Source organism: Microtus oregoni, unplaced genomic scaffold (assembly GCF_018167655.1).
Source record: "Microtus oregoni isolate MIOR12 unplaced genomic scaffold, Mior012 000004F_ref0000308, whole genome shotgun sequence".
In the NCBI taxonomy this organism is placed as follows: Eukaryota; Metazoa; Chordata; class Mammalia; order Rodentia; family Cricetidae; genus Microtus; species Microtus oregoni.
Genome location: NW_024543063.1, coordinates 5,403,975 through 5,430,362, shown reverse-complemented (window position 1 = coordinate 5,430,362; position 26,388 = coordinate 5,403,975). Strand labels below are relative to the sequence as shown.

At 42.9% G+C, this 26,388-nt stretch overlaps 1 protein-coding gene across 1 annotated transcript; it reads left to right on the top strand.

Annotated features, from left to right (window-relative positions):
* Positions 1-10,127: 10,127 nt before the first annotated feature.
* Positions 10,128-26,388, top strand: Rbm44 (RNA binding motif protein 44). The gene is made up of 15 exons (XM_041651023.1): positions 10,128-10,200; positions 11,907-13,396; positions 13,632-13,690; positions 14,564-14,734; positions 15,754-15,937; positions 16,020-16,042; positions 16,157-16,238; positions 18,913-19,027; positions 19,621-19,749; positions 20,913-20,992; positions 21,091-21,161; positions 23,102-23,387; positions 25,024-25,169; positions 25,282-25,428; positions 26,266-26,388. Exons 1-14 carry the CDS (start codon positions 10,128-10,130, stop codon positions 25,412-25,414), a joined length of 3,042 nt encoding a protein of 1,013 aa, XP_041506957.1. The 3' UTR covers positions 25,415-25,428; positions 26,266-26,388.

The window sequence follows — 26,388 nt, the reverse complement described above, 5'->3', positions numbered from 1 at the left end:
AACTGTGAAATCCCACCATAGGGAACCAGTGCCGTAAACTGAATTTTAAAAATTTGAGAGTGATGGCTGAAATCTTGGAATCCCTGTTGTTTCTTACAAACTGTATTGACTTTAGAAATAAAAGAACATTTCGCCAGGGCAGCTCATTCACAAACATAGTGGGACACCACAGATCCAGTTCAGACTGTAATGAGTTGGCATTTGCCACTGCGTTCACCAGGAGCTAAAGTGTCGTGTTCTGGGGAGATGGCTTAGAGAGTGAAGTGCCTGCTGCCCAAGTGTGAGGTTCTAAGTGTGGTTCCCAGTACCCTCCTAAGCAGGGCACAGTGGTCTGTGTGCCTGTACCCCCAACGCTGGTCACAGGTGGGTGGATCCTGGAAGCTTGCTGGCCAGTCAGTCTAAATAGAATGGCAAGGTCCAGGTTTAATAAGAGACCTTGTCTCAAAAATTAGAGAAGCTATTAATGAAGGACATCTTGGCATCAACCTCTGACCTGCACACATTGCCTGTGTGCACTGGTGTGCATATGAACAAAATGAACATGCATTCACATGCACACACACATACATGCACGTACCATGATTTTGCTTTGTTTTTTTAAGAATGTACAGTTGATGTATATTTGAAGATGGAATCTCATTGTATAACCCTGGCTGGTCTAGAACTTGCAGTGTAGACTAGGCTGGCTTCAAACTCCCAGAGTTCTGCTTGCCTCTGCCTCCCAAGTGCTGGGATTAAAAGCATGTACTGCCACACCCAGCTGCTAATATTTTTATAGTTCTCAAATACAGATTTCTGGTGAATACAGTGCCACACTCTTAGGGGCTGGTGAAGGAGTGTCCACAATAAGACGGCTTCTCAGTGGGGAGCAGGACCATCTCAGAGGCTGCCTGTGGTGGGATGGGTGGAACCAGCCAGCTGCAGATGTCAGATGAGGCACTCACATCTGTTGGTATCACTAAGTGCTCACAACTAGATGTGGCATGTGTACATGCGTCTGCCTGGCGTTTGAAAGTGATAGAGCTTCTATCCCTGACCTGCCTGGCTCCCTTACCTGTAGCCACACATAGGTGTCATCTGACTTCTGGTGTGGAGAATGCTTGGGGACCAAGAGGAGCCCTGCTCAGGGCTTAGAGTTCTACTCAGGAGCCTCAGGGACAATGTTCCCGGTTCTCAATCATTCGAAGACTGGAAAGTTGTCCCCCAGTCCTGGCCTGTGTCTAATGCCACCATTTGTCTGTTTGCTGTCCCCACCTTCTCCTCCCTGCTTCTTCCTGGTTTTCAACTAGAGAAGCCCTCATTGCTAGCGCCTAGATGGCTCCTACCTGGTCCCCAGGGGCACCAAGGGCTTGGTAGGTACCACAGGTCCTAGTGAAATTGCTTGAGTGGTTGACTGATCTATCTCCAGCAGGCCACACTCCTGGGCGGCATAGTAATAAGAATGCTAGAGACTTGGGGAGAGGCTTCAGAATCAGGACCATTTGGAACTTCACGAGAGCCCTTCCTAAACTCCAGGAGCTGCCTACACTATGGTTGGTGTGGGAGACAGTGAAACAGGTTTGCCTTCCTTCCTCCCCTCTAGCTCTGGATCCATCACCACCTGGGGGCAGCAGAGGCTGTCGATCGCTCCTTCTAAGAGCAGCACCTATGTCCAGCCCTAATCTAAACAAGGCATGTCTTCTGAGATCAGGTGTGATGGGTTTGTGGTGACCTAGGGAGAGGCCATCTCTACTGCACTGAGCTTTCTGAGCCTGCCACGGCCTGGGTGGAGGTCAGCAGCTGCTAAGAACACAAGTTCACCCACCACAGTTTTGCTAAAAGGTTTCATATTTCCATGTCTAAAATTTCAAATCCCCTCCCCCTATTTTTTTGTTTGTTTGTTGTTTTTGAAAACTGGGATCTAATATCATAAACAAAAAAAGTATTGTTCCTCCTCTCACAGACCATTATTAGAAGAGCCTGGGAAGTCACCCCACATGTCAAGTCAGCATAGCTGGGGTTTGGCAAGTTTAGCAAGTAGCCAGGGCACAGGAGAGCCCCTTGGGGTTACAGCAGCAGAGGGTGGAAACAAGCAAGTTCTAAAGAGGTGTGGAGATCTGAGGTGACTGATCTTCAGAGGAGGGATCTGCTGAGGAGGCTGAGTCAGGGAGGAGGCCGGTAGCTGAGCTGACTCCTGGCAGCAGCAGAGGTCTTGGATCTCTGCTATGATGTGTGTGAAGGTGCATGTGTGTGCATGCACACGGAGGCCAGAGGACAACCTTGTGTGTCTGCCTCTCATTGGCTTGGAGCTCACCACGTAGTTTAGGTTGACTTGTTACTGAGCCCTAGGGATCCAGCTGTACACACACACACACACACACACACACACACACACAGTACTGGTATTCCAAGCACATGCCATCAAATCTGTCTTTTTTGTGGGTTTTTACTTGGATTCTGGGAATAACACTCAGTCATGCTTGCAAAGTTGACTGCGGTAGTCAACATCCTACAGTCCCTAAGTGATTTTTAAAAAATACTCTTAATAAACACTACTAATATCGAGGACAAGGACCTAAGAGTTCTCTTACACACTGCTGGTGAGAACTATAGAAGTCAGTACAGGGGTGCTCAAACAACCAACAACAGGTCTTCCACATGATCCCACAGCAGCCTTCCTGAAGGACCCTAGGCCAACACATCCCAGAGACACTCGCACATCACTGTTGACTGCAGCGCCCGTCATCATGGTCAAGCCGTGCAACTGACTTGGGTGTCCTGCAGCAGAGGAACAGATGAGGAAAGTGTGGCTCCTGGAGTTTATAAAGATGCATAAAATCATGTATGTATAGATGGCATGGAAACAGAAGTAAAATTGCCGCAGGGGACAAGAGGGACAAAGGGACGAACGGGAGGGGAGGACACACATCAAATACAGACATATATATGAAACTATCTGTGATGTGAAAAGTTTATATACATTTCCATATAAATCTTCACATCCACGTAGACTGACTAGGGGTTACCATCTTGGCTCTCCAAGTTTAGAGTGTCCATATGTGAGGTGATGACAGGAAGCACTGTCAGATTTTTGCTTTAATTGAGTATTTGTCAAGCATGTCTTTGTTTCAAGAAAACCTTGAATTGAGCTAACCGACAGGAATCTTTTGTACAGCTCTATGACTCAATGGTAAGTGTGGGCACAGAGCGCACGGCTATCACCTTCCTTTTAGAAAAGAACTAGAGTTCAGCCATTTCATAAGCAGGCGGTCCACAGCAGCTCTGTGTGCTTTCTGAGCAATTCCAGCAACAGTGTTCACGGTTCCTTTCCACAGAGACTTCCTCAGGGAGACAAGCACAAACATTCTCTGTACAGATCATGCACGTCATCAGTTTCTCCTTTCAACGTATCGGTGTGGATGCCCTTGGGAGCCAGAAGAGGGTGTCAGATCCCCTGAAACCGCAGTCAGAAGAGGTTGGGAGTCTATGTGTATACCTGATTCATGTGTTCTGCAAGAGTAGTGAGTGCTCTTAGAGACTAAAACATCTCTCTAGCCCCTGGGTGCTTTGTTCTTGAATTCACCATATCTGGAGCCGCACACCAGACAGAAGCTAATGGTTTATACCTCATTCTGTCTCTAGCTGGAATTTATTAGCAGATGTACTAGATCTGTCAATAGCCGTAGCCTGGGTCCATTCTTTTAGGTTGATTGACACTTCTTTATAAGTTTGAAGGTCCTCTGAAATAAAATGGATCAACGGGTTGTCTTCTGTCTAAAGACTCACCTAAAACTAAGGAAAAGTGATTGCAATTGGAAACCATTCAGATCTTTAGTCTCGCTGGAAAGTTTTTGTCTTATACAGACAATGATTGAAGATTGTTTTACCTTTTGTGAAACATCTTAGTCTTTCCTAATTTTCTAGCAAAACTTTTCTACAGCTGAACTAATTTCTTTTATAGTCTTTCCAGTTCAAGTTACTTTATGTTTGGTAACTACCTGAGCCATTTTGTTGTTTGTCAAATTACACAGCCCAAGTCCTGTAAAACATCACTTCCAAGTCTGAGCCAGGTTAGGTGGCACAGACCTATCCTACAGCTACCTGGGATGCTGAAGGAGAATTGAAAGTTCAAGTCCTCAGGGGTAAAGATGCTTGCCACTAAGGCTAGGAACCTGAGTTTATTCACTGGGACCCACTCCTGCAAGCTGTTATCTGACCCTACAAGTGTACTATGGTGTAACACACACACATACACATGCATACACTTTTTTAAAAAAGAAAGAAATAAAAGACAAGCTATTTTAAGTGTAAAAAAATAAAATAAAATAAAAATAACTGGGCAATGGTGGGGCACACCTTTAATCTCAGCACTTGGGAGGCAGAGGCAGGGGGATCTCTGTGAATTTGAGGCCAGCCTGGTCTACAAAGCGAGTTCCAGGACAGTCAGAACTGTTACACAGTGAAACCCTGTCTTGAAAACAAAAACAAAAAAAGCAATAATAATTTTAAGGTCTGCCTAGGTAACTTTGTGAGACTTGTCTCATAATAATAATAATAAAAGTAAAGGCAGGTGTGCTAACAGGCACTATTAGTCCCAGCATGTGGGCAGCAGAAACATGTATCTCTGTGAGTTGAGACCAACCTGGTCTGTGCTGAGAGTACCAGGACAGAAAAGGGAAGATAGAGAGAATCCATCTCAAAATCAAAATTAATCAAAAACAAAGAGGCTGGCCCTTGTCCAGCATAGGGTCCCTACATTATTTTCCTAGTACTGCCTCAATTTTTTTTATTTTATCTATTTTTTTTGCTAGACATTTAATCTAAACTAAGGTAGCTAAATTTCGCCTGTTCTATTTAGACTGTTGTGAAGAAATTTCTTAACAAAGTCACTGTGTGAGTTATTTCTTGCTCTGTAACAAGTTACCCCAAGACGGCACATAACTTATCTCACAGCGTCTGTGGGGTCGGAAGTCTGGGGGTCACGTAGCTGGAGAGTTCGGACTCAGAATCTCAAACTTCTGGAGAATGGTCCCCAAACTCACTCACTTGCTCTTTGACCATTGGCTAGAGGCCTTGATGACTCAGCCTGGGTGCTCCGAAATTAGCATCAGGGCTCAGTTCTTCTAGAAAGATCTGGCACAGAGAAAAAGAAAAGTAATAAAATTAGAAGCCATGGCCTCCCCTGGATGATGTGTTTCTAGCATTCAATGGGAAGACAATTAGCGTCATTTCTTTGGTTTGGGGTTTGTTTGTTTGCTTGCTTGCTTGCTTGCTTGCTTGCTTACTTGGCTGGCTAGTTTTCTGAAACAGGGCTTCTCTGTGTAGCCCTGGCTGTCTGGGAATTCACTCTGTAGACCAGGCTGACCTTGATCCACAGAGATCCACCTGTTTCTGCCTCCTGAGTGCTGGGATTAAAAATGCGTGCCACCATCTCTTGGTTTGGGTTTTGTTTGTTTTTGTTTTGCTTTGTTTTGTTTTGAGACAGGATTTAGCTATATAGGCCAGGCTTGTTTGTTACCCAGCATCGCTTCCCATATAGTTTACCTGGTAACATACAACAAAACTACACTCGGGGGTGGGCCCTGCTCTCTAGGAACACAACAGTCCATCTCCCCAGGTCCCAGCCGCCCTTCAAACAGGTGATCGGCTATCTTCAGCGGTTTGATATGCAAACAGACACATGAAAGATCTTACACTTTCTGTGTTGTCTCATTGGGTAAAAGGGGACCAACAATAGAATCAACATTTGACAGATATCTGCCAGGAAGGAAATTGCCAAAACTTCTAACTGTGCTACAGAAGTCAAAGTGGAAAGGCTACCAGCCTTGTGTAGAAAGGGGTTAGCAGCTGTCTCCAGTGTGCCTTCCACCCGACACACTGGCTCCACAGCTCAGAACTAGACACCTGCCTGGAAGCTATCTGCCCAGCACAGGGTCTAGTGTCCAGCTTAACGTGAACCTTGTCTGAACCAGCTTGAAGAACAGATGCCAGACCTCATTGGCTTGGCAGCAACCAGCCTTATTTTAAATGAAATGGTGGTTTCGAAAATTAAATTCAAAGTTACTGTAGGTAAGAGGAGACTTGCATGGCCAATTAAGTCACTAAAAGGTGACATTGTGCAGGCCCACATTCATGTTCACAGTTTACTGTACAGCACCCAGCTACTGGTAGGTCAAGATGAATTTGGTGAGTCTATTAATGAAAGAATATAAGGGATGCAAGTCAGAGGCCTCTATCTCTAATGGGACAGTTTTGAGGTAGGTCTACCTTTAAAATCTTATTGTCCTTTGAAAGGGCCTCCCTCACTCTTCAGTAATTAAGGCTATGTTCCGACAAATAAAGCTATCGAGTTGTTGGTCCTCCTGGATCGTCTCATTTTGGGCAGGGTTAAATTATCTCCCAAACTTGTACTGAGAGCACAAACAAAATATATATGTGGGAGGAGCTAGAGATGACTCCGTGGTTAAGAGTACATACAGTTCTTGTAGAGGATTCCAGTTGGGATGCCAGGAAAAATGTCAGGGCTCACAACCTCCTGTAACTCCAATTCCAGGGGATCCCATGTCCTCTTCTGGCCTGTAATGACACTGCACTCTGTGTGTGTGTGTGTGTGTGTGTGTGTGTGTGTGTGTGTGTGTGTGTGTGTGTACATATTAATAAAAATCTTCTTTACAAGTATATATGAAATATTAAAACCTCCTGCAATCAAATAATCTGTTGTAGAATATTATTTTAGCTAGGCAAAGATATGTACATTTGTTTATCCTGCAGAATATTACTTTAACTGTGTAAAGGTGTGTTACTTTTGTTTATGCTGCATCTGTTTGAAGATGTAAGTATGTGTGTTTAAATACGTAATGGTATATTGCACCTGTTTCATCTTGCCTTCCTAAGGCACCATATTGGTCTAATAAAAAGCTGAACAGCCAACAGCTAAGCAAGAGAGGGATAGGCGGGGCTAGCAAGGAGAGAATCAGTAGGAGGAGAAATCTAGGCTTGGAAGAAAAGAAGGAAGAACAAAAGGAATGAGAAAAGAGGAGAGTCAGGTGGTGGCAGCGCATACCTTTAATCCCAGCATTGGGAGGCAGAGGCAGGTGGATCTCTGTAAGTTCGAGGCCAGCCTGGTCTACAAGAGCTAGTTCCAGGACAGGCTCCAAAGCTACACAGAAACAATGTCTTGAACCCCCCCCCAAAAAAAATAAAAGAGAGGAGGGGCACACCTGAGGCAAGAAGCCAGGCAGCAGATACCCAGACAGACTAGAGATAGCAAGAAAGTAAGAAAATGGTTAAAAAAAAAAAGCCCTGAGACAAGGGTAGATAAAGAGAAACAGGGTGATTTAAGTTAAAAGAGCTAGCCAGAAATGTGACTAAGCTACTGAGCATTCAAAACTAATAATAAGTCTCTGTGTCATGATTTGGGAGTGGGTTGGTGGCCCTAAAGGGAAAAAAAAAAAGGCTGGTACAATAATCTTTTAATGCAATCATATAAAAATCAAAATTAATACAAAAAGAATCCATGATACCAATTTAAAGAATCCATGATAACAATTTAAATGAAAGCATGATCAGAAACAGTCTACTCCGTGCAGCCACTAACAGCCTGACCAAAAAAAAAGGACGAGGAGAAAAGGTGTACTAGTTTGGATAATTTTCTCATCTTGAGTCTTTTTCTGTTATTTTTTTTTTTCTGAGACAGGGTTTCCCAGCAGCTATGGAGCCAGTCCTGGAACTCACTCTGTAGACGAGGCTGGCCTCCAACTCACAAAGATTCGCTTGTCTCTGCCTCCTGAACGCTGGGATTAAAGGTGTGCGGCAGCACCGCCGAGCTCTGTTCCTTTTTTTTTTTTTAACTGATATATTGTCCTATTTTGTGAATTTTGTGGTGCACCCCTAAGTTTTGTCCCAGAAGCAAGCGCCCACTGTAGCCCCACACTGAGAGCAGTGAAAGCCAGAGGGCTCCACGTCCAGGATAAATACGAAGCTCACCAAGTCTCGCGAGAAGATATTGTGCACCTGGCCACCCAATCGGAGCCTGTGGCTCCTTCCCGCGCTATTTGAGCCCCACCAAGCCAATTATGGCGCGGGCCTGTTCACACAGGCCAATGGGAGCGCTCCTCGAGCGGTGGGTGGGCCGCTGGCAGCCGTTACCCCACAAGCCCGGGACCCTACTGTTGGGAAGCGGAGTAGGCGGTAAGGACGACCTGGCAGAGAGGTGCAAGAGCAGGACAGGACGCTGGCGACACTCATGGTGAGCCCGACAAAGAAGCCAGACCCCCGGGGCAGGCGGGGCTGGGATCCGGTTCCCTCCGAAGCAGTCTAGCAATAAGGCCCGCGTTGCATTGGTGACCCCACCTCCATGGTTGTTTGCTCTTGCGCTCATTTTTTGCAACGATTTCGGTTTTTTTTTTTTTTTTTTTAGTTTTTTCCAGACAGGATTTCTCAGTGTAGTCTTGGTTGTCCCGGAACTTGCCCTGTAGACCAGGCTTGTTCCGAACTCACCGAGATCCTCCTGCCTCTGCCTCCCAAGTGCTGGGATTAAAGATGTACGCCACCCCACCCCCACCCCCACCTCCACCCCCGGCAGTTTTCTTGTTTTTCAGATAAGGGGACCAGCTTGCAGACAAAGATGCTTGGTGCATAAATGAGCAAGCCCTTTATTTCTTAATGTTTTATGGGCAGTTTCCCATATCCTGGCTTACGGTTCTGATTCCAGACATTTAATAAGTGCTTCAGTGCATTCTTTCCAAGCAACAAATAACAGGTTCAATGGTGTTCAAAGTTTCCTAGCCCAAGAAGCTGGCCTGGATGGCACCGTATGACTGAGGATGCCTTCGGACTCCTGATGCTCGTACCCTGCCACATAGAGTGGAATTCTAGGTGTGAGTCGGCAGGGAAAACATAGCAAACAAGACTAAAAAGGGTTTTGTTGTTGTTTTTAATTTAGAAAGAAGGGGATCCTGGAAATTGGTTTTGTTACTTGCTAGAAACTGTAAGAAGAAGCTTTGTATAAAATGCCTGGGAATGCTGGTGGGTGCTGGGGATCTGATTGGATCCTTAGCCTTGTAGTAAGCGTGGTACCTTCTGAACTCCTTGTTGGTTTTTCCTAACCGTACAGTTTATTTGGAAAACAATATAGATTTGACAGCAGGCTCAAATTAGGCTTTGAGATTTTTATTGTAACATCGTAAAGACTTGGCTATGGTGATTGACTAAGAATAGCCCTTGTTGTCCCATACTTAATCGCTAGGTAGTAAAACTCTTTGGTAGGATTAGGAGGTATGGTCTTCTTTGAGGAAGTGTGCCATTCTGAGTGTGATTTGAAGTTTCACAAGCTCATGCCAGGTCCAGACTCACTCTCTTCCCGCTGCCTGTGAATCAGGATGTAGAACTCTCAGCTGCTTCTCCAGCACCGTACCTATCTGTGAGCCTGCACTGCTCCCTGCCATGATGATAATGGTCTAAGCCTCTGAAACTGTAAGCAAGCTCCCAATTGAATGCTTTCTTTTATAAAGGTTGCCTTGGCCATGGTGTCTCTTCACAGCCGTAGAACAGTGACTAAGATACCTGGCCTTATGTTTCATGTACTATAGAAATTTAAAAGAATATCTTGTGTCTTGCTTGAGGCTTTTGTTTTTGTTTGTTTCTTTGTTTTTAACATAATTCTTTATTGATTCTTTGGTAATTTCATATCATGCACCCCAGTCCTGCTCAGTCCCTCCATAGAGGTGTGTGTGTGTGTGTGTGTGTGTGAATTCAGATTTTTAAAACGGTTATTCAAAAAAGCTGGAGATGTTGCTTAGTTGATAGTATTTACACAAAGCCCTGGCTTTAATCCACAATTCTCTGTAAGTCTGATATGGTAGCATATACTTATAATTTCAATACTTGAAAGTTTGGAGTCAGGTGGGTCAGCAATTCAAGGTCATCGTTGGCTACATAGTGAATCTGAGGCCAGTCTGGGACACATGGAGACCCTGTCCAAGAAAAAAGGTTATTCGGGTGTCCTTCCTGTTTAATGTTCATTGACTCTGATAGTAGAATCTTTGACTATAACTGCTGCTTTGTTTATTTCTAAGTTTTTTTAACTTTGTGCCAGGAATACTAATAGTTCAATGTTATACCTTTTCTAGAATGTACATCTTTAAACTATGCAGGCCACTTCAGTGCTAGAAACAGATTCTGATAAAAACTACCATAAAAATGGAGGAAACCTCCAAAAAGGTAAGGAGAAGGTGCTAACTATAAACAAAAGTTTCTCTTCAGGGTTGCTGTTTTAAAGCCTCTCCCAGCAAGCTACAGTTCAGCACACTTTTAATTTTGCCATTTTCCTCCTGGGTTTATGGTAGCTGTGGACAAACTGTATTATGACAAATTATGTAATAGAAAAGGTGACCTTGTAAGTCCATGTAAGACCCATCTGTTTAAATTTTGATATAATACAGAATAAAAAGTTTAAAATAAGCAATATATTAACTTATAGGCATAAAAATCAAATGACCAGTGTCCCAGATGTATGAAAATAACTCCTGCGTGAGTCTATGTTTACTGCAGCTTGCTGAGCATTTGATCTGCATCTTTTATCAGTAACCTCCGATCCCTCACCTGGGCTACTTTTCCCTTCCCTCTTCTGTGCCTGCTCTTCATGGCAGTCTTTCTCTTTAGTGCTAAATATTCCCATTCAGATGTAGGGTCCAATAAATCTTAGAGTGGTGCTTGAGCAGGTAATGGCCAGTCGGTGGGTCATGAAATAAAGTAAGCTAATTGTATTTTTTTAGTGAAATGAAATAGAAAATCCCAGGATGCATTGGCCCAAGAGTAAGCCTTTTGTTTCACATCTGTGCACATTTTGTGTGTTATTCAGTACCCTCTCTAGTCTTCCTTCGGCATTCTTATCTACCTGCTTTCCAAGCTTCTTGACAGGCACTTTCCAAGGCTCAGTCATGACTGCCCTTTTCCGAGACTTGCAGTGACTTTCCCATCCCTCGGGATAAGAGCCAGCCATCCTGAGCACCTTACTCCTCTCAGACATCTCTCCTCCTTGCAGGCTGGCCTTGTTCCTGCAAGGGCCAGTTCATTCACACAGCCAGCTCCACTTGTTGGACTGATCTAAGGCAAAGTTTTCCATTTTGTTTGTAAACACTTGTCAAATGTAAAGTTTTCCCCAAATCTGTCCTTCCTTTCTCTTCAGATTTCTCCTGTTCCGTTAGCACAATGGTCAAAACTTTTAACTGTGGTAGGTTTTTTGTGTGTTTATCTATAACCCTTAGGAAATCCATAAGCTGCGAGGACAACACCAGTGTCCTCTTGTCTTCGTGTACATACTGCCTATAACTGACCCCAGTAGGTACCCCAAAATTTATTACATACGATTTTTTTTAACATTTATTAGACCTATTCACAAGTTAAATGACTGCCCTATATAGGAAAGACTTCTCACCATTGAAAGATTTCAGAAAGCATCTTGGCACTTGCATCACCTTGAATAACTGTAACAAACACCGTTGATTAACAACTGCAGATTATTTTCTTATAGTTCTGGGGCTGGAAGTGTGAGATTGAGATGCCAGGATGGTCAGATTCTCCTGAGGTGTCTCGTCCCAGGTGGTAAATGGTTCCTATTTTATCTTGAGATGATTGGTGACTTGATGCTGTGTTTTAGGGAGGACTAACCCAGTGGTGAGGGTCCTGCACTCATGCTCTCCAGAGACCATCTTTAATAACCAGTGCAGTGGGGCTAGGACTTCAGAGTGGTTGTCTGGAAGATGAGTTTCGATTTATTTTAGTTACTATAAGGGGTGTTTGTATTTGTCATTTGATGTAAAAGTAGCCTGGCATTTGGAGGAGCTAGGACCAGATATGTCTAGTCTTTGCCAATGTTTTGTTTCTGTAATGTTGTTATTAACATATTCTTTCACTTTTTTGAACAGATAAACCTAAGAAAGAAAATGTGTTATTTTCCAATGGTTGCAACGAAGTCAAATCAGCTTTTCCTGATGGTGAATGGGATTCCTTGGCAGCAGAACACAGAGATAGTGACAAAGAAATCAGCAGTATTGACAAGATAGATTTATCAGAACCATCTTTTTCAGCAAATCAAGATAGTAATGTAGAGAATAATTTCTCTCAGTCAAGTGAATTTGAAGACAGTGTTGACTATGCTTTTTTGAATGAAACATACTCTATACATTGTTCAGAATCAAAACTCAAGAACGAAAATCTTCCATGTTTATATTCAGAATTACGTCCTGAAGTACACAAAAAAGTGGAGACATTTTTTGACATTTTAGGAGCTCAAGATGAATCTAGCGTTAGATTGGAAAGGAGCCATGAGACTCCGGCTGGAGACTGTGGAGATCTGCAGAGGAGTGGCATGGACGATGACTCCCAGCAGGAGTACCACAGCGCAGAGCAGGAGTGCATAAGTACACACTTACCTTCTGACCCAGCTAAAACAGTGGGCAAATCGAATCTAGACGTTAGCGAGTTGAAAACATCAGGCTCTGGCATTAAATGTGTTGGCAATTTAGAAGCTAATCATGTTAAATTGGAGAGTGTTTCTAGCCCCTCTTTGGAGTCACTTGATGTTTCTGCACAAGAATGTTTGCCTCATTCCTCTAAATCTCAGAGTTCTGATACGTCAAAAGAATATCATCAGCCAAAATTTGAAAAGTGTAAGGAACAAGAGATTGGTTTACTAAACCGAAAAGCGTTTGATGATATTTTTCAGAGAAGCAGCTCTCCCTTAAACCCTCAGAAAGTACCCCAAACTAAAATGTATGCTAAAGAAATGAAACCCCAGACAGCTGAAAGTAAAGATTTTTGTGGAAATAGAAATTTCCAGAACAAAACGCTACACTGCTCTGAGAGCCCTATCTGCTTTCCTCCAGATCAAACCCTTGGGACAGAACTGAAGGCTGATCATCTTCACCAGACTACTGGGGCTTCCGTTTTTGATGACTCAGTCATTTCTCTCTGTGGCTCTTTGCAATACAAAAGCCTCCCTGGGCCAGGCTTTTTTTCTTTTGAGCTTCCAAAGGTGGCAGAAGTAGAGGACAGCTGCCTACGCCCTGTAAAAAGTGGTGCCGCAGATAAAACATGCTCTCATGACGTGAAGGAAGAGTGTCTTAAGTCAGTGCCAGATGCAGCCAGCTGTTCGCTTCCAGTTCAGCCAACACTGGATGCCAGCAGAGGGGCAAGTGCAAGATCTTCTGTACTGTCTACATCCAGCAGCACGGAGATGGCAGTGCTGAGAGGACAGCGGCCTGAGGAGGGGCGGTGTGAGACACAAAGTGTGGCCTGTAATACCGACTGGTCGTGCAGACAGGACTGCAGGGATGCGCAGACGACCGCACCAAAAGGGCCAGGGAGGTCACTCTCAATGGGCTCTCTCAAGCCTAGTGGGAATTCCCTGGATGAGGTAAAACCAGTAACACTAAAACCTTAATCTACGAATTTGAGAAGGTATGCAAATGGGTTGCATCCATTTGGAATCCTAGTGCCAACGCCAGCTCAAGGGCAAGGGTGGCAGTGCCACAGTTCTGTCTTCTGGTGGCAGATGTTGTCGCAAAATTGTTTCATTTTGCCATTTAGAACTCCACATGAACATGCTTTTCTTTACATATATTTATGATTTTATTTTATATTGTTTTCAGGATTCCTTGGAATTAAGAAAAACATTTGATGCCCCAGACAGAAAGAAACACCTTGAGAGGTAGGCCAGTGGTATAAGCTTACACAAGTATATGGGGAAACTCAAAATTGTGTTTATTTTCTGCATAGCATATTTAACCATCAAGAATTAAAGGGGCTTTAAGAAATTTGACAACTGGGCCACTCCTGCTATATATACAGCTATACTGTAGCAACACAGGATGTTGGAAATTCTCACGAAGAGCCTGCGGTCCCCAGCATTTCTTCAGACAGAAAGGCATCTTCTTCCCTCACGCTGGCCCGCCACATCCATACTAATTCAGTTCCTTTTCCTTTTTTTTGAATCACACATAAATTGACCCAACGGGCATCTTAGAGGAAGTGCCACATATTTGAAGATATGCATAGATACACTCCATGAAGTATTGTTAAACCTAAGTTTATTCATCATCGGTTTTACTTTGCTTTTACTAATAACCCAAAAGACAATTTGGAGCCATGAAGTGGGAGTGGAAGAAACTCATTACCATAATCTGAAATCATGTACCATTTTTTTTCCATTTTTCTAATGAGTTTAGTCTGGTATCCCAAAGCTAGAAAACTAAATTTTAAAATGAAACTTTCAAAACAGTCATGTCCCTATAGCTTCCCATTTTTAGGAGGATTTGAATTAAACCATGGGGAAACATAAAAAATATAAAATCTGGCTGGGTGTGGTGGTCATACCTTTAATCCCAGCACTGGGGAGGCATAGGCAAGCAAGTCTCTTGAGTTTGAGGCCAGCCTGGTTTACAGAGTGAGGTCCCAGGATGGCCAGGGCTACACACAGAAACCCTGTCTTGAAAAGTTTTTTAAAAAGATTAAAATCTGTTTCTAGAAAGAGTCACTACTGTAGAATATGTTCAGAATCTTACCTAGTACTCTTATTTTAAAGGGCATTTCAGCTTTGTGAAGAGATGAATTTGCCATCAAAGTGCTGTGAGAAAACTGTCGAGAGGGCCGTGAAGGCAGAGATGCACCTTCTGGATGTCTGCTATCAGATGTGCCGTCGCCACTGCGGTCACGTCTACAGACTTGTAATGGAGAGTAGAGCAGGCCTCAGTCGGTGCTCATCTCTTTTAAATCTAGATGTTCTTAAGATTTACCACTCTGACTTTATACTAGAAATCTGTTTTCAATTCTTGAAATGATGGAGAAAGGTCATTGGTTAATTAAATAAAGAAACTACTTGCCCCGATAGGTTAAAACATAGGTGGGTGGAGTAAACAAAACGGAATGCTGGAAGGAAGAGGAAGTGAACTCATAGGCCATGCACCCCTCACCGGGGCAGACGCGATAAAGGTCCGACCCAGGATGACGTAGGCTAAAATCTTCCCAGTAAGCACACCTTGGGGTGCTACACACATTATTAAAAATGGGCTAGTCCAGGTGCAAGAGTTAGCTGAGAAGAGGCTAGATATAATGGGCCAAGCATTTCGGGGCATAAGCTAGCCAGGCGACCAGGAGCTGGGGCGACAGGAATGCAACCCGCAGCTCCTACTACATTGAAAGACAAAACATAGGCTTTAATTTTATCAGTTACTTTAAGAGTAATAAATTTAGGGCTGGAGAGATTGCTCAGCCACCAAAGACTAGGCTCAACAATATAAGTAGTAAACTTCAGAAGAACTTCTTTTCCTGGGTGTGGTTATGACCTTAGCACTTGGGAGGCAGAGGCAGGAGCATGACTCAACTAGGCCAGCCTAGTCTACCTAGTGAGTTCCAGTCCAGCCAGGGCTACATTTTGAGATTTGTATCAAAAATCAAAAGTAAACAAAACAATTGAATGTCATGGTGAGGTGTGGTTGTCGTAATTAATCCAGTAAAATAAATGGATTTGCTGTTTGTTTATAAAGTCCAAGTAAGGGTAAAGTCCGTTGGGGTTTCTTCATGGTATTCTGTCACATTCTTTCTGGCTTACCTTTCAAGGGTTGCTAATACTGACCCTAGAAAATGTATCTACTGTGGTTCGTTTAACAGGGAAAATCATAGATCTAGTAGAGCTAGAACTAAGTATGTGGTACCGTGTTAGTGTTAGGTGAATGACGTGAGCCTAAATAATGTCATTCTGTGAACTTTGACTAGGAATTTGCCAAGTAATTCTGCCAAGAAGGAATTAGGATCAACACTGCTGTCTGTTCTGGGAGACTTGAAAGTTAGGTACATGAACTTGAAAGAAAAAGTCCACAAGGGCATACCGCTGGAGGAGCTGCCCCCACTGTCAGTAGAATCCAAACTGTTATCTGCTTTCTCCGATTTTGCTTCCAGGGTATGTATGTGTTCTAGAATAAAATGTTAACTTTGTTCTGACAGAAAACGTACTAAATCTGGTTTTCTCCCCTTGTTTCTAGCTAATAGAAGAAGAGGCATGTGGGTAATTACAATTTTATCTAACATAGAACTTAACCAGCTTTAAAAACTACTTAAGCCTTATATCTAAATTCTCTGTTTCCTTTTGAGAACATTTAAGGAATGTGTATCTATTCAGCCTTTCAGGAGCAAATTCTGAGCTGGATAATCAAAGTGTACCTGTTGATACCTCTCCAAGCCTAGAAACAACATTGTCCCAGGTAAGAATTGGAGTGCAGGTGCACACGATTGTGTGTGCAGATGTGTGTGCATGTGTGTTCAGCCTCAGGTATGAGCCACTCGCGTGTGCTTTTGTGGAGGTAGGGTAAGAGGACACGTGTCACAGTAGGCATGTTCCAGTAGTAATTAGTGTTCGAGATTAATTATGACAACCACACCTCGCCATGACATTTGTGTTTTGTTTACTTTTGATTTTTGATACAGATCTCAAAATGTATCCCTGGTGGACTGGAACTCACTTGGTAGACTGGGCTGGACTCAGCACTGTATTATGCCAGGCTAGCTGACTGCAAACTTTCCAGGCCATTGTCTGGTCGTCATCTCTGTCTTCCAGTATGAGATGTGGGGTGACAGACATATTCTGCTCTGCCTGGCTTTTACGTGGTTTTAGTATCTCCTCAGTGTGGGACTGCGGCTGGGCCATCATGCCCAGCTTTTTACATGAGTAAAAGCGTGATCAAATTTGGGTACATGTTTGCACAGCAAGCACTGTGCCAGCTAAGCTCTGCTCCACCATCTCATCCATTTAAGCCTTTAGTGGATAGCCTCTAAGTAAACAGTGACTCTCAGAAGCGTTCCCTCCCTCCTTCCCACTCCACTGACTAACTTCCTGGATCCCCATGTGAGAAACTGACTGAGCAGAAGGAGTGGATGATGTTAGGCCCAGTCATGTTCAGGCAGTTTTCATCAATATGTTGAAGAAGGGAACATGTAAGTCATCAGAAATCTAGAGGCTGTAGGTGAAAGGAATAGGCAAGCCATGATGCATTACCAGTGTCATCATGAGCCAGAAGGCCACACTGCTGTTCAGCTCTCATTTTGTGAGGTATAGGAATGCTTTTATTTTGGACAAGGAAAGTGTTAATTCTTCCTTTATGAGATATGTTTTGATCTTTCCTCAACTTGTCCTATTCCCCTGAGGATAACAACCAAGAAAGGTGGTTAACTGTCAGATAGGAGCACATTGCAGGCCAGGCATGGTGGCACATGTCCACAATCTCAGCACTCAGGAGTCAGTGGCGAGAAGATCACAAGTTTGATGCCAGTGCAGTCATGCCCTGTAGTGAGATGGTGTCTGAAAAATGAAGAAAAGGGTAAATGAGATCCCAGAAGGTTGCAGAGTCGCTCAGAACCCAACTCCTTAGCAAGTACAAAGGCAGTTCTGCTTCCTGACTGACGAGCAAAATGAGAAGTAAAGTACTTGCTTTCTGCCAGAAATTGTGCAAACAAATGATACTGGGAGACCATTCCACTGGGAAACGAATCTTTCAAAGGAAGAAATAATAGATTCAAAGCTAAATTTTGTATGCTCAGATTTGTTACATACTGTTTAATCTGTCCATTACCAGTCCATGCTGTTTTCCCAGTGGCAGTGTCGCTCTAGAACAGCCTGTTGATTCGGGGGAAACACTTAGGCTACAAGGAGTGTTGCAGGGGACACAGCTGTTGTGGAACACTGTCTAGCATGTGTAAAGCCCCATCCTTAGTGAATGAAACGAATGAATGAAATTTCTGCCCTGGCAATGCTGAAGCATGCATGGGCAGCCTGTATATGGTGGTTCTGTTGAACTTGTCCATATTGGGTTTCATGGTCTAAGTGGATTAGAACGACTGACCAGGTCTCATCCTCAAGAGGGCACCAGATCTCATTACAGAGGGTTGTGAGCCACCATGTGGTTGCTGGGAATTGAACTCAGGAGCTTTGGAAGGACAGCCAGTGGTCTTAACCACTGAGCCATCTCTCCAGCTCCCATTTTTAATACTGCAAAAAAAAAAATTCTTTTAAGCAATAGGAAAGTTTAAGTGCAATATAATATAGTTTTGTGGTCTTAGTTTTGACTATAAAACAATATAATGTTACTTTTTTATTTTGTATTTAGTGTGGGGGGGCATGTGTATGACAGTGTACATATGGATGTCAGGACAGCTAGGGGTCAGTTCTCTCATCACATCTAGGGGTCAGTTCTCTCATCACATCTAGGGGTCAGTTCTCTCATCACATCTCGTGGGTCCTAGAGATCAAACTCGGGTTGTTAGTCTTAGTGGCAAGCATCTTTGCCCCATGAGCATCTCACTGGTCCTGAAGTTACATGATGCCTGTAAGGTTAAATTAGTTGGTTGTAAAAGACTACCTGCTGGTAGGTGTTGTCTTCATAGGCTAGCGTAGTTACCCTTTGATGTTCCTTTGTGGTTTCTTTAGATTACTCTGCATTTTTGTTTGGTTGGGTTTTTGTTTTCATTTTCAGCTATTAAAGATCAAACACAAACCGTCACATATGCTGGGTGAACACTGCCCTTCAATCTACTCTAGCCTACAAGTGGCTTTCTTTTCAAGAAAATTTAAATGTAGAGAACAACTCAGGTCTACATATAGGGTTTTTATTTCCCATAAATGAAAGCTTATACATTGAAATTTACTGTCTTAAAAATCATAAATACTTGTATCATCACTGTACACAGCAATAGAACCTCAAATCTTACTGATTTGAACCAACAACCTATATGGCATATTTTTACTGCAAAGTCAGTTGATAATGTTTTTCTGCTATAGCCTTCATTATTTGGAGGGCAAAATAATGCATGTAATGAGTGCCTGTCACCAGGTAGAATGCAGTAACCGCTAGTCCTTATCTTTCTGTTTTTATTAATCCTCAGATGTCCTTTGTAGCTGACAATAATCATCCTAAACAAGATGAATCACCCGTGAATGATGGTTTTAAAAATGGTGATATAAACGTAGACTTTACTCAGCTGAAGCTCGATGATGAAGGTAAGAATGAAAATGTGTTGTTTGTGTAGCTTCCAAAAAACAAGTAATGTTGGACATGGTGGCACACACCTTTAATCCAGCACTCGGGAGGCAGTAGCAGGCACTGTGTGAGCTCAAGGCCAACCTGCTGTATATAGTGCATTCCAGGACAGACAGACATAGTGAGACTCTGCCTCCAAACACCAAAAAACAAGTAATGTTTAAAATGTCCCCAGTCTTTACTAGTTTTCCTTTCAAAGTTTATAATTCCAGATGATTATTAATTTTAATGAGCTGAAGAGCTACAGCGTGTTTACTGAGTTTATTAAGTGAAAAATAACTTCATCAATAGTAACTGATGAAAGTGAGGGAAGAAATCTTTTGATTGACTGGGCGTCAAGTGAAGGAAACTGGGGAGCTGAAGCCTCAGGCTGAAGAGCCTTGTGTTTGGTACCTGCTGACAGACTGGATTAGAGACTGCCTGGGTCTTTATTCCCTGATGCTCATCTCTAGGTAACCAGTAAAAGCCACCCTTGCCTTGACAGAGCTGTTTACAGCTGTGTTCCTGAGAGGCAGATATGTAAGCTCATGGTTCCCTGTGCTCAATGCCTTAGAATCCAAAAGCATTCGTGAAGTCAGTGGAGACTGGTTTGATGCAACGGAGAGGCTGACTGGAGTTGACTTCTCAGGAACTCAGGAAAATGGAATCGAACACGATGGGTGGAACCCAAAGAGTCCATTAGGTTGGTTCTTCAGAACTGCAGGAAGATCATAACTCATCTAAAAATGGTGGTTACTTCTGTATGGTTTTGGGGGAATAAGCTATAAAAGTATTTTGTTCTTCTTTGTGCCTGTTGCTTATTTTTAAAAAGTGAGAAAATTGGTCAGTTGGAGGTGACTTTTAAAGAGCTAATACTTATTAAATTCTTGAGACTCAGTGCTCAGCCCACAGGACTGAGCAGTTTTCCTGCGCTGGTGACAGGAGAGATGGGTAGGAGGTGCTTCTGAGTCTTAGGCACTGCTGTTGGCTGCTCTAGCTCTTGACTCCAGTGTTAGCATCTAAACTGTGAAGAAAGGGCTTCATCTTCTCTCCAGATAGATGCGCAGATTAGTACGCTAATGAGAAAGGCAAGGTCTTAGTAGCCATGAAAGACTGCCTGGACCCAACACTACCTCTTAATAGATGAGTAACCGAAACTCCTCTTCTATAAGACAAAATTAATAGTTGTAGCCAGCATTGTTTTGTTTTCACAGCCATTTCAAGAGGCTAAGCTACTCTTAACTAGTTATGAAAAATAGGATTCATAGGTAGGTTTTTTTCATTATTAGATAAATATTATAAAATCTGTGGTGCTTGCTTTTTCTATTTGGGATTTTGTTTTGTTTCGTTTTAAAGGTTATTATATGTATTCCAGGCTAGCTCTGAACTTGTGATCCTCATGCCTCCGCTTTTTCAATGCTGGGAATACAGGTGTGTACCAGCATTACTTGGTTTAATGCTGATATCTTGTGACTTTATTATTTTTAATTTATTTATTTTGTGGGTATGTGGGGGGGGGTGTATGTACCATGGCATGCATATAGAGGTCAGAGGACAACTTGAAAGAGTTCATTGTCTCCTCCTACCATGTGATTCCTAAAGACAGGACTCAAATTGTCAGGCTTGGCAGTAAGTACATTTACCTGCCGTCAAGACTGATGAGAACCGGCTCCTCTAGGTTGTCCTTTGACTCCACACACGTGCACTATGGCATGCACATGCCCATGCACATACAAGACACAGAGTCGTTAAATAAGCTTTGTAGTTAACTGGAAAGAAAATGAAACATTTAACATTGTTGGCATTTTTCTTTAAAATATTGCTGTCATGGTGGACATTTCTGTGATATATTTTTTCCTATATCAGAAATGAAGAATGGTGAGTTGCTTCGAAGAAGTAAAGGCTTTTTGATCCATGTTGGTGGTCTTTGCCCTTCTGTATCTGAGGTGTGTCCAGAATTTCTTCAGGGGGCTTCACTTTCAAATTTACAGATTTTTGCAGTGTCTTTTCAGTCTTTCACAAATGTTATTTTTTCTTCTTTTAGGATGAGTTAAGGTCTCATTTCCAGAAATACCAAGTTTCTGAAATTTCAATTTATGATTCTACTAATTACAGGTATGCATTACTAATTCAACAAGTGTGCGTTACTGTGCACCTGCTGTGCAACAGATGAGTACGCAGGTGCCACTCCACGAGGGAGGCCCAGACTGAGCACACAGCCACGGCAGCCAGCTGGGATTCTTAGCAGCTTCTTTCCTCCAGTGGGTCTTCCTTCTGAGAGTGGCTTATGCTAGGCAGTCCTGTGTTCAGAATCCCGGCTGCTGAGATTACAGCGTCCACTGTCGCACAGCCTCCTATGGTGGATAGGGGGATTAACTGATCTTTTACATTTGTGCGGCTCTATGCCATGTTATAGCAGAAGCAGAGTTACGAAAAGGACTCAAGTAAAGGACTGTTTGAACCCCCAGCTCCTTCAGTAACTTGAAGGAATTTGAATGGGTTACTTGACCTCTCTGAGTCTCAGGTTCTTTGTAAGATGGGGATAAGGATAATAAATAGTATCATTGTCATGCTAGGAGTCTGCTGTGTAAAGCACAATGGAGGAAAGACAGAAGCTGGCTTGGAAGGGAATGTTTGACTCCGTTATTTCTGACCTTAGTTACTTCTGCATTGTTTTGTAGTTTTAGGTAGGTGGCTGCATTGCCCATCTGTGGTTTCAGGGAGGGCGTGCGAGCGTGTGTGGGTGTGTGTATGTGTGTGAGTGTGTACGTGTCGCTACTGGGACATTTATGGATTATTCACAGCATTCAGTTACAGTGAGAATTACTTCATGGAGATACTTCATGTTCCTGTCGTGAAAATGACAGCTATTGATTTCAGAGGTCAAGGCATAATTAAGAGGGATTTTGCTTGTGGTTAGAGACTTAAATTTGTAAAAGTGGGTGCTAATTTTTTTAATTGTAGTCAATTAAATTGTGTCCTTTATATGACACTTTGATAGGATGTTAATGTATTTTTCTCGTGCTAAACTAGGGCTGTATCTCTTAAAATATTATACTTCATGTCCTCTTTTTGGTTTCCTAAATCTTAAAAATCTTAATGAGGTTTTTTTCTTCCTTAATATATATATTTTATGTGTAAATTTGGAAAATGCAGTTAAATATAAAACTATAAGGATATTTTAAAATTGTATACATAGTCCCATTATTTGAAAAAACTTTGCTTAAGATTTGGCGTACATATGTTCATTAACACTGTATAGAGCTGTCGGCTTAACAGGAATGGCTCTGGCCCAGCTTTCTCAATTACATAACTAAAATTCTGACTAGATTGTCTAGCTTTTTCTCAGTACTGACTATAAATGCATTTTCATATATTCTGCTAAATATTTTCAAGTTTTGCCTTTAACATTTAAGCCTTTGAGCCACCTGGAGTTTATATTGTTGTACATAAAAATTAACTTGAGCCAAGCGGTGGTGGCACATGTCTTTAATCCCAGCACTCAGGAAGCAGAGGCAGGCAGATCTCTGTTAGTTCAAGGCTAGCGTGGTCTACAGAGTGAGTTCCAGGACGACAGTCTCCAAACCTACACAGAGATAATCACTTGTCCCTAGGCCTCAGATCTGTACAAGTATATATATCATTAGACTGCAATTTTAAACATTAAATTTTAACATAATAATTTATAATTATTACAGATTATTCTATTTCCACTTTCATTTTTTCTGTATTCAGTTATCCTGGATAAACACTTTCTTATTTGGTAGTGAACACTTTTAATCCTAACCCTTGAGAGGCAGGGACAGGCAGATCTCTGTGAGTTCAAGGCCAACCTGGTCTACCTAGCAAGCTCCAGGACAGCCAAGACTAAATAAGGAGACACTCTGTCTCAGAAAACAAAACCCAGAAACAGCAAACGCCATCCACTTACCTAGCAAGTGTAAGAACCTTTGTAAGATGAGGTAGCTATTCTTGTGAAAGCCGGCTTAGTTTTTACAAGAGTGAGCTGGAGTCGGTCATAACGAAGGCCCTTGGTCTCTGCTCTGCTGTTTTAGATATGCATCTCTTGCTTTTGCAAAAACCAGTAATGCAAAGAAGGCTGTGAAGGAGATGAATGGTATAGAAATCAATGGGAAGTCAGTGAACGTGCGGCTTGTGAAAATCCCTGGAGAGCACACACCACCACTCTTGTCCAAAAACGGGACTAGTACTAGTGTGAGTCATTTGGAGAAAAATAGCAACAAAGAAGGCACCTTCACCTCTTCTGCTTGTAGACTGTCCAGAGCTAGACCAAGGCAGCTGGAGTCTGAACAGGACAGTGAGTTTCCTCCCTTGGACCAGGTTAGTTTTCCTAAGTGCTGGGTAGCGCGTTGTGCATGCTGCGCTGCTAGGAGTGCTGCTGTAATGGCAGCCTTGGTGTTGGCACAGCGGACGAGTAAGATGGCTCTTATCTTGCCTCCACCCTAACCTGCATTTGCACAGCTGCAGTTGCTCTTGTCGGGAGATCTGGAGGGCCCCACCTAGCTTCAGAGGAGCAGGTTCTCTTCCTGGGTTTACCGCACCTTCCACGGCCTTTGTCTCTCTACCCCTACACAGCACCACTCTAGCAGCCTCTCCCTCAGTGTTGTTAATTTTCATAGTAACCTTACCTCATACTTCTCACAACTACAAAATGTAGTTATTTCCTTTTCATAGCCTTTGTCTCCACCCATTACAGTTTTAAACGCTTCCTGGAATGTGACGGTTTCACTCAGTAAAATGTCTGGTATCCAGTGGACATTCTATAATTTTTTTATGTTCAGTAAAATTCACTCTTGTTGGTGTTCATGACTAGACACATGCACTCGAACAAATCCCCATCACTAAAACGAGAACACAGCACCAGCATCCCAAAGCTCTTGTGCTGACACTTACCACACGTGTCCTCCCAGCCTTTTCCTGACTCTGGTTGTCTGCGGATGCCTTTGGACATGTTGGTGACTGACCGCCTTTCCATTCTGACCATTCTCTTTTGTAAAGCCCAGCAGGGTCCTGTTTGCTGCTTGTCCTGTGCTTGATGGGCAAGCTTTTCACTTAGGTAGCTTAGAGCTGTTGTCTTTATTTACTTGATCCCTTTTTTTTTTTAGTCTGAGTCATTCTCTAAGATCTCCCCTTAACTGTTGTGCCCATTGTCACCACTGACCTCGCTGTTGGTGTTTCCTCCCTCTGCTGCCTTCTTGAGCACCTAGCCTCTTTGACATTGGCAGTCACTTTTAAAATGCTCCCTTTCCCTGGGGGTAGGGGTAGGGGCGCAGGCCTTTAATCCCAGCACTTGGGAGACAGAAGCAGGTGGGTCTCTGAGTTTGAGGCCAGCCTGGTCTATAGAGTTGAGTTCCAGGACAGCCAGGGCTTCAGACCCTGTCTCGAAAAACAAAACAACAACAACAAAAAAAAATACCCCATTCATTTCCCTGAGACTTCATACTTAAGGTGGGTTTTAGGCTCCATGGTTTTAGTCTACAGTAGGAGAGGAGGAAACAGGATATTCTGGGAGCTGAGCTAGATGTTTGGGAACTATGGTCCTCCCTCTGCGCACACAAGCACTTGGCTGTTGCCGCTGTCAGCTCCTCCTATGTCTCTCTTCATGTGGGTTCTCTCTGCGCATGGTTGCATTACCCCACATCACGTAACTAGCTATAGCGTTTTCAGCTGGGCTCTGATTGTTTGACTGGATTTGTTTACTCCATGTTCCGGTTCCATAGGCAAGAACTCTACTTGACCCCAGCCTGTGAGGTTCATGTTCATTAGTCTGAAGCCAACACTCTGATCTAGTCTGCTGGGGCTGCAGGCATTGGGGTTGGCAGAGGGCAAGTGTAGAGCATGCTGTGGACTCCGGGTGCAAGTGTAGATAGAGAAGCTCCTGTTGCCATCTTTGACATACTTTTTTGTTCTCTCGCCTCTTGTACCTCTTTTGCTCATATTTTCAACATTTATTTAGGGTGTCAAGAAAAATTGTAACCAGATTGAATCTGCTCAGTTATTACCTGAGACACCTGTTCAGGTCATACCTTCAAATACATTGAACCTTCGCAGCTTCACCAAGATCATGAAGAGACTGGGTGAGCTGCATCCAGATATCAGCAGGTACTAACCAATGTTAGAACTTAACTTTATACTTGCATGTGAAACTGGTGTGAGAACCTCTGTTACATGTCTATTGGAGAAGTAGAATTGCTCTCTGTTTCCTCTTGTATAGAGACCACATTATAGAGGCTCTTCAGGAAGTGAGGATAAATCATAAAGGTTTTCTGAATGGTTTGTCCATCAATACCATTATCAAAATGACTTCATCTTTTCTGAGAAACTCGCTTCACGTTAGGAATAAATGAAGCAATACAGAGAGGTAAGGTAGTCATCTGCTTTTATACTCAAATATTAAAGATTTTAGTTTCTTATATCAAACTATTGATCTTAAATTGAAACGACAATACAGTAGTAAAATATTACATTTTAAATCAAGGACACTGTGTTAGTTAACTGTTGATTTAAAGCATTGTATTGGCTACTTTGCTCCTATCTGGCAGAAACACTCTATAGGAGGGAAAGTCTGCTTCAGCTTCTTGTTTCTGAGGATATAGTCCATCATGGTGGGGATGGCATGCCAGAAAGGCTCCCTGGTGGCCATTGTAGACAAGTTCCTTACAGCATGGCCAGACCATACAGCAGAGAAATAAACACTAAGGCTCAGGCTACAGTCTCCAAAGGCTCACTCTCCAGTTACCCATGTTAGCCATGTTAGCCAGCCAGACCCTTCTAGACAGCACTGCTTCCAGGCAAATGAGGTCTTGGTTAAACTCTGCAAGGATATTTTCAAATAATTTCAAGTTGTACAAAAGGAACCGTGAACTAGAAAGTTCGTGGTGCAGGGTGTGCACACGTCAGTAGCTCAGGTCCCTACAGTGCGTGACACTGACAACACCTGGCTCCACCACGCTCCATTCAGCCGCAATAACTTTACTTCAAGTGGAGCCTGTTTCTGCAACTAATACCGTTATAAAATGAATAGGATAGTAACAGCTAATACCGTTATAAAATGAATAGGATAGTAACAGATAATACCGTTATAAAATGAATAAATAGTAACAGCTAATACCGTTAGGTAAGGTTTTCTGAAACGTGGTATTTGGCATAATCAGTACATTTTATTGTTGATTTTTCTCTTGTATTCTTAATCCTATAGAAAATCCTTGGAAGGTATGAGGACTCTTCATCAGCGAACATTCTACAGCACTTAGGGAAAGTTGTGGTAATACAATCAACAGCCTCTATAATTGAACCTCTAACACTTTATTCTAGTTGATAG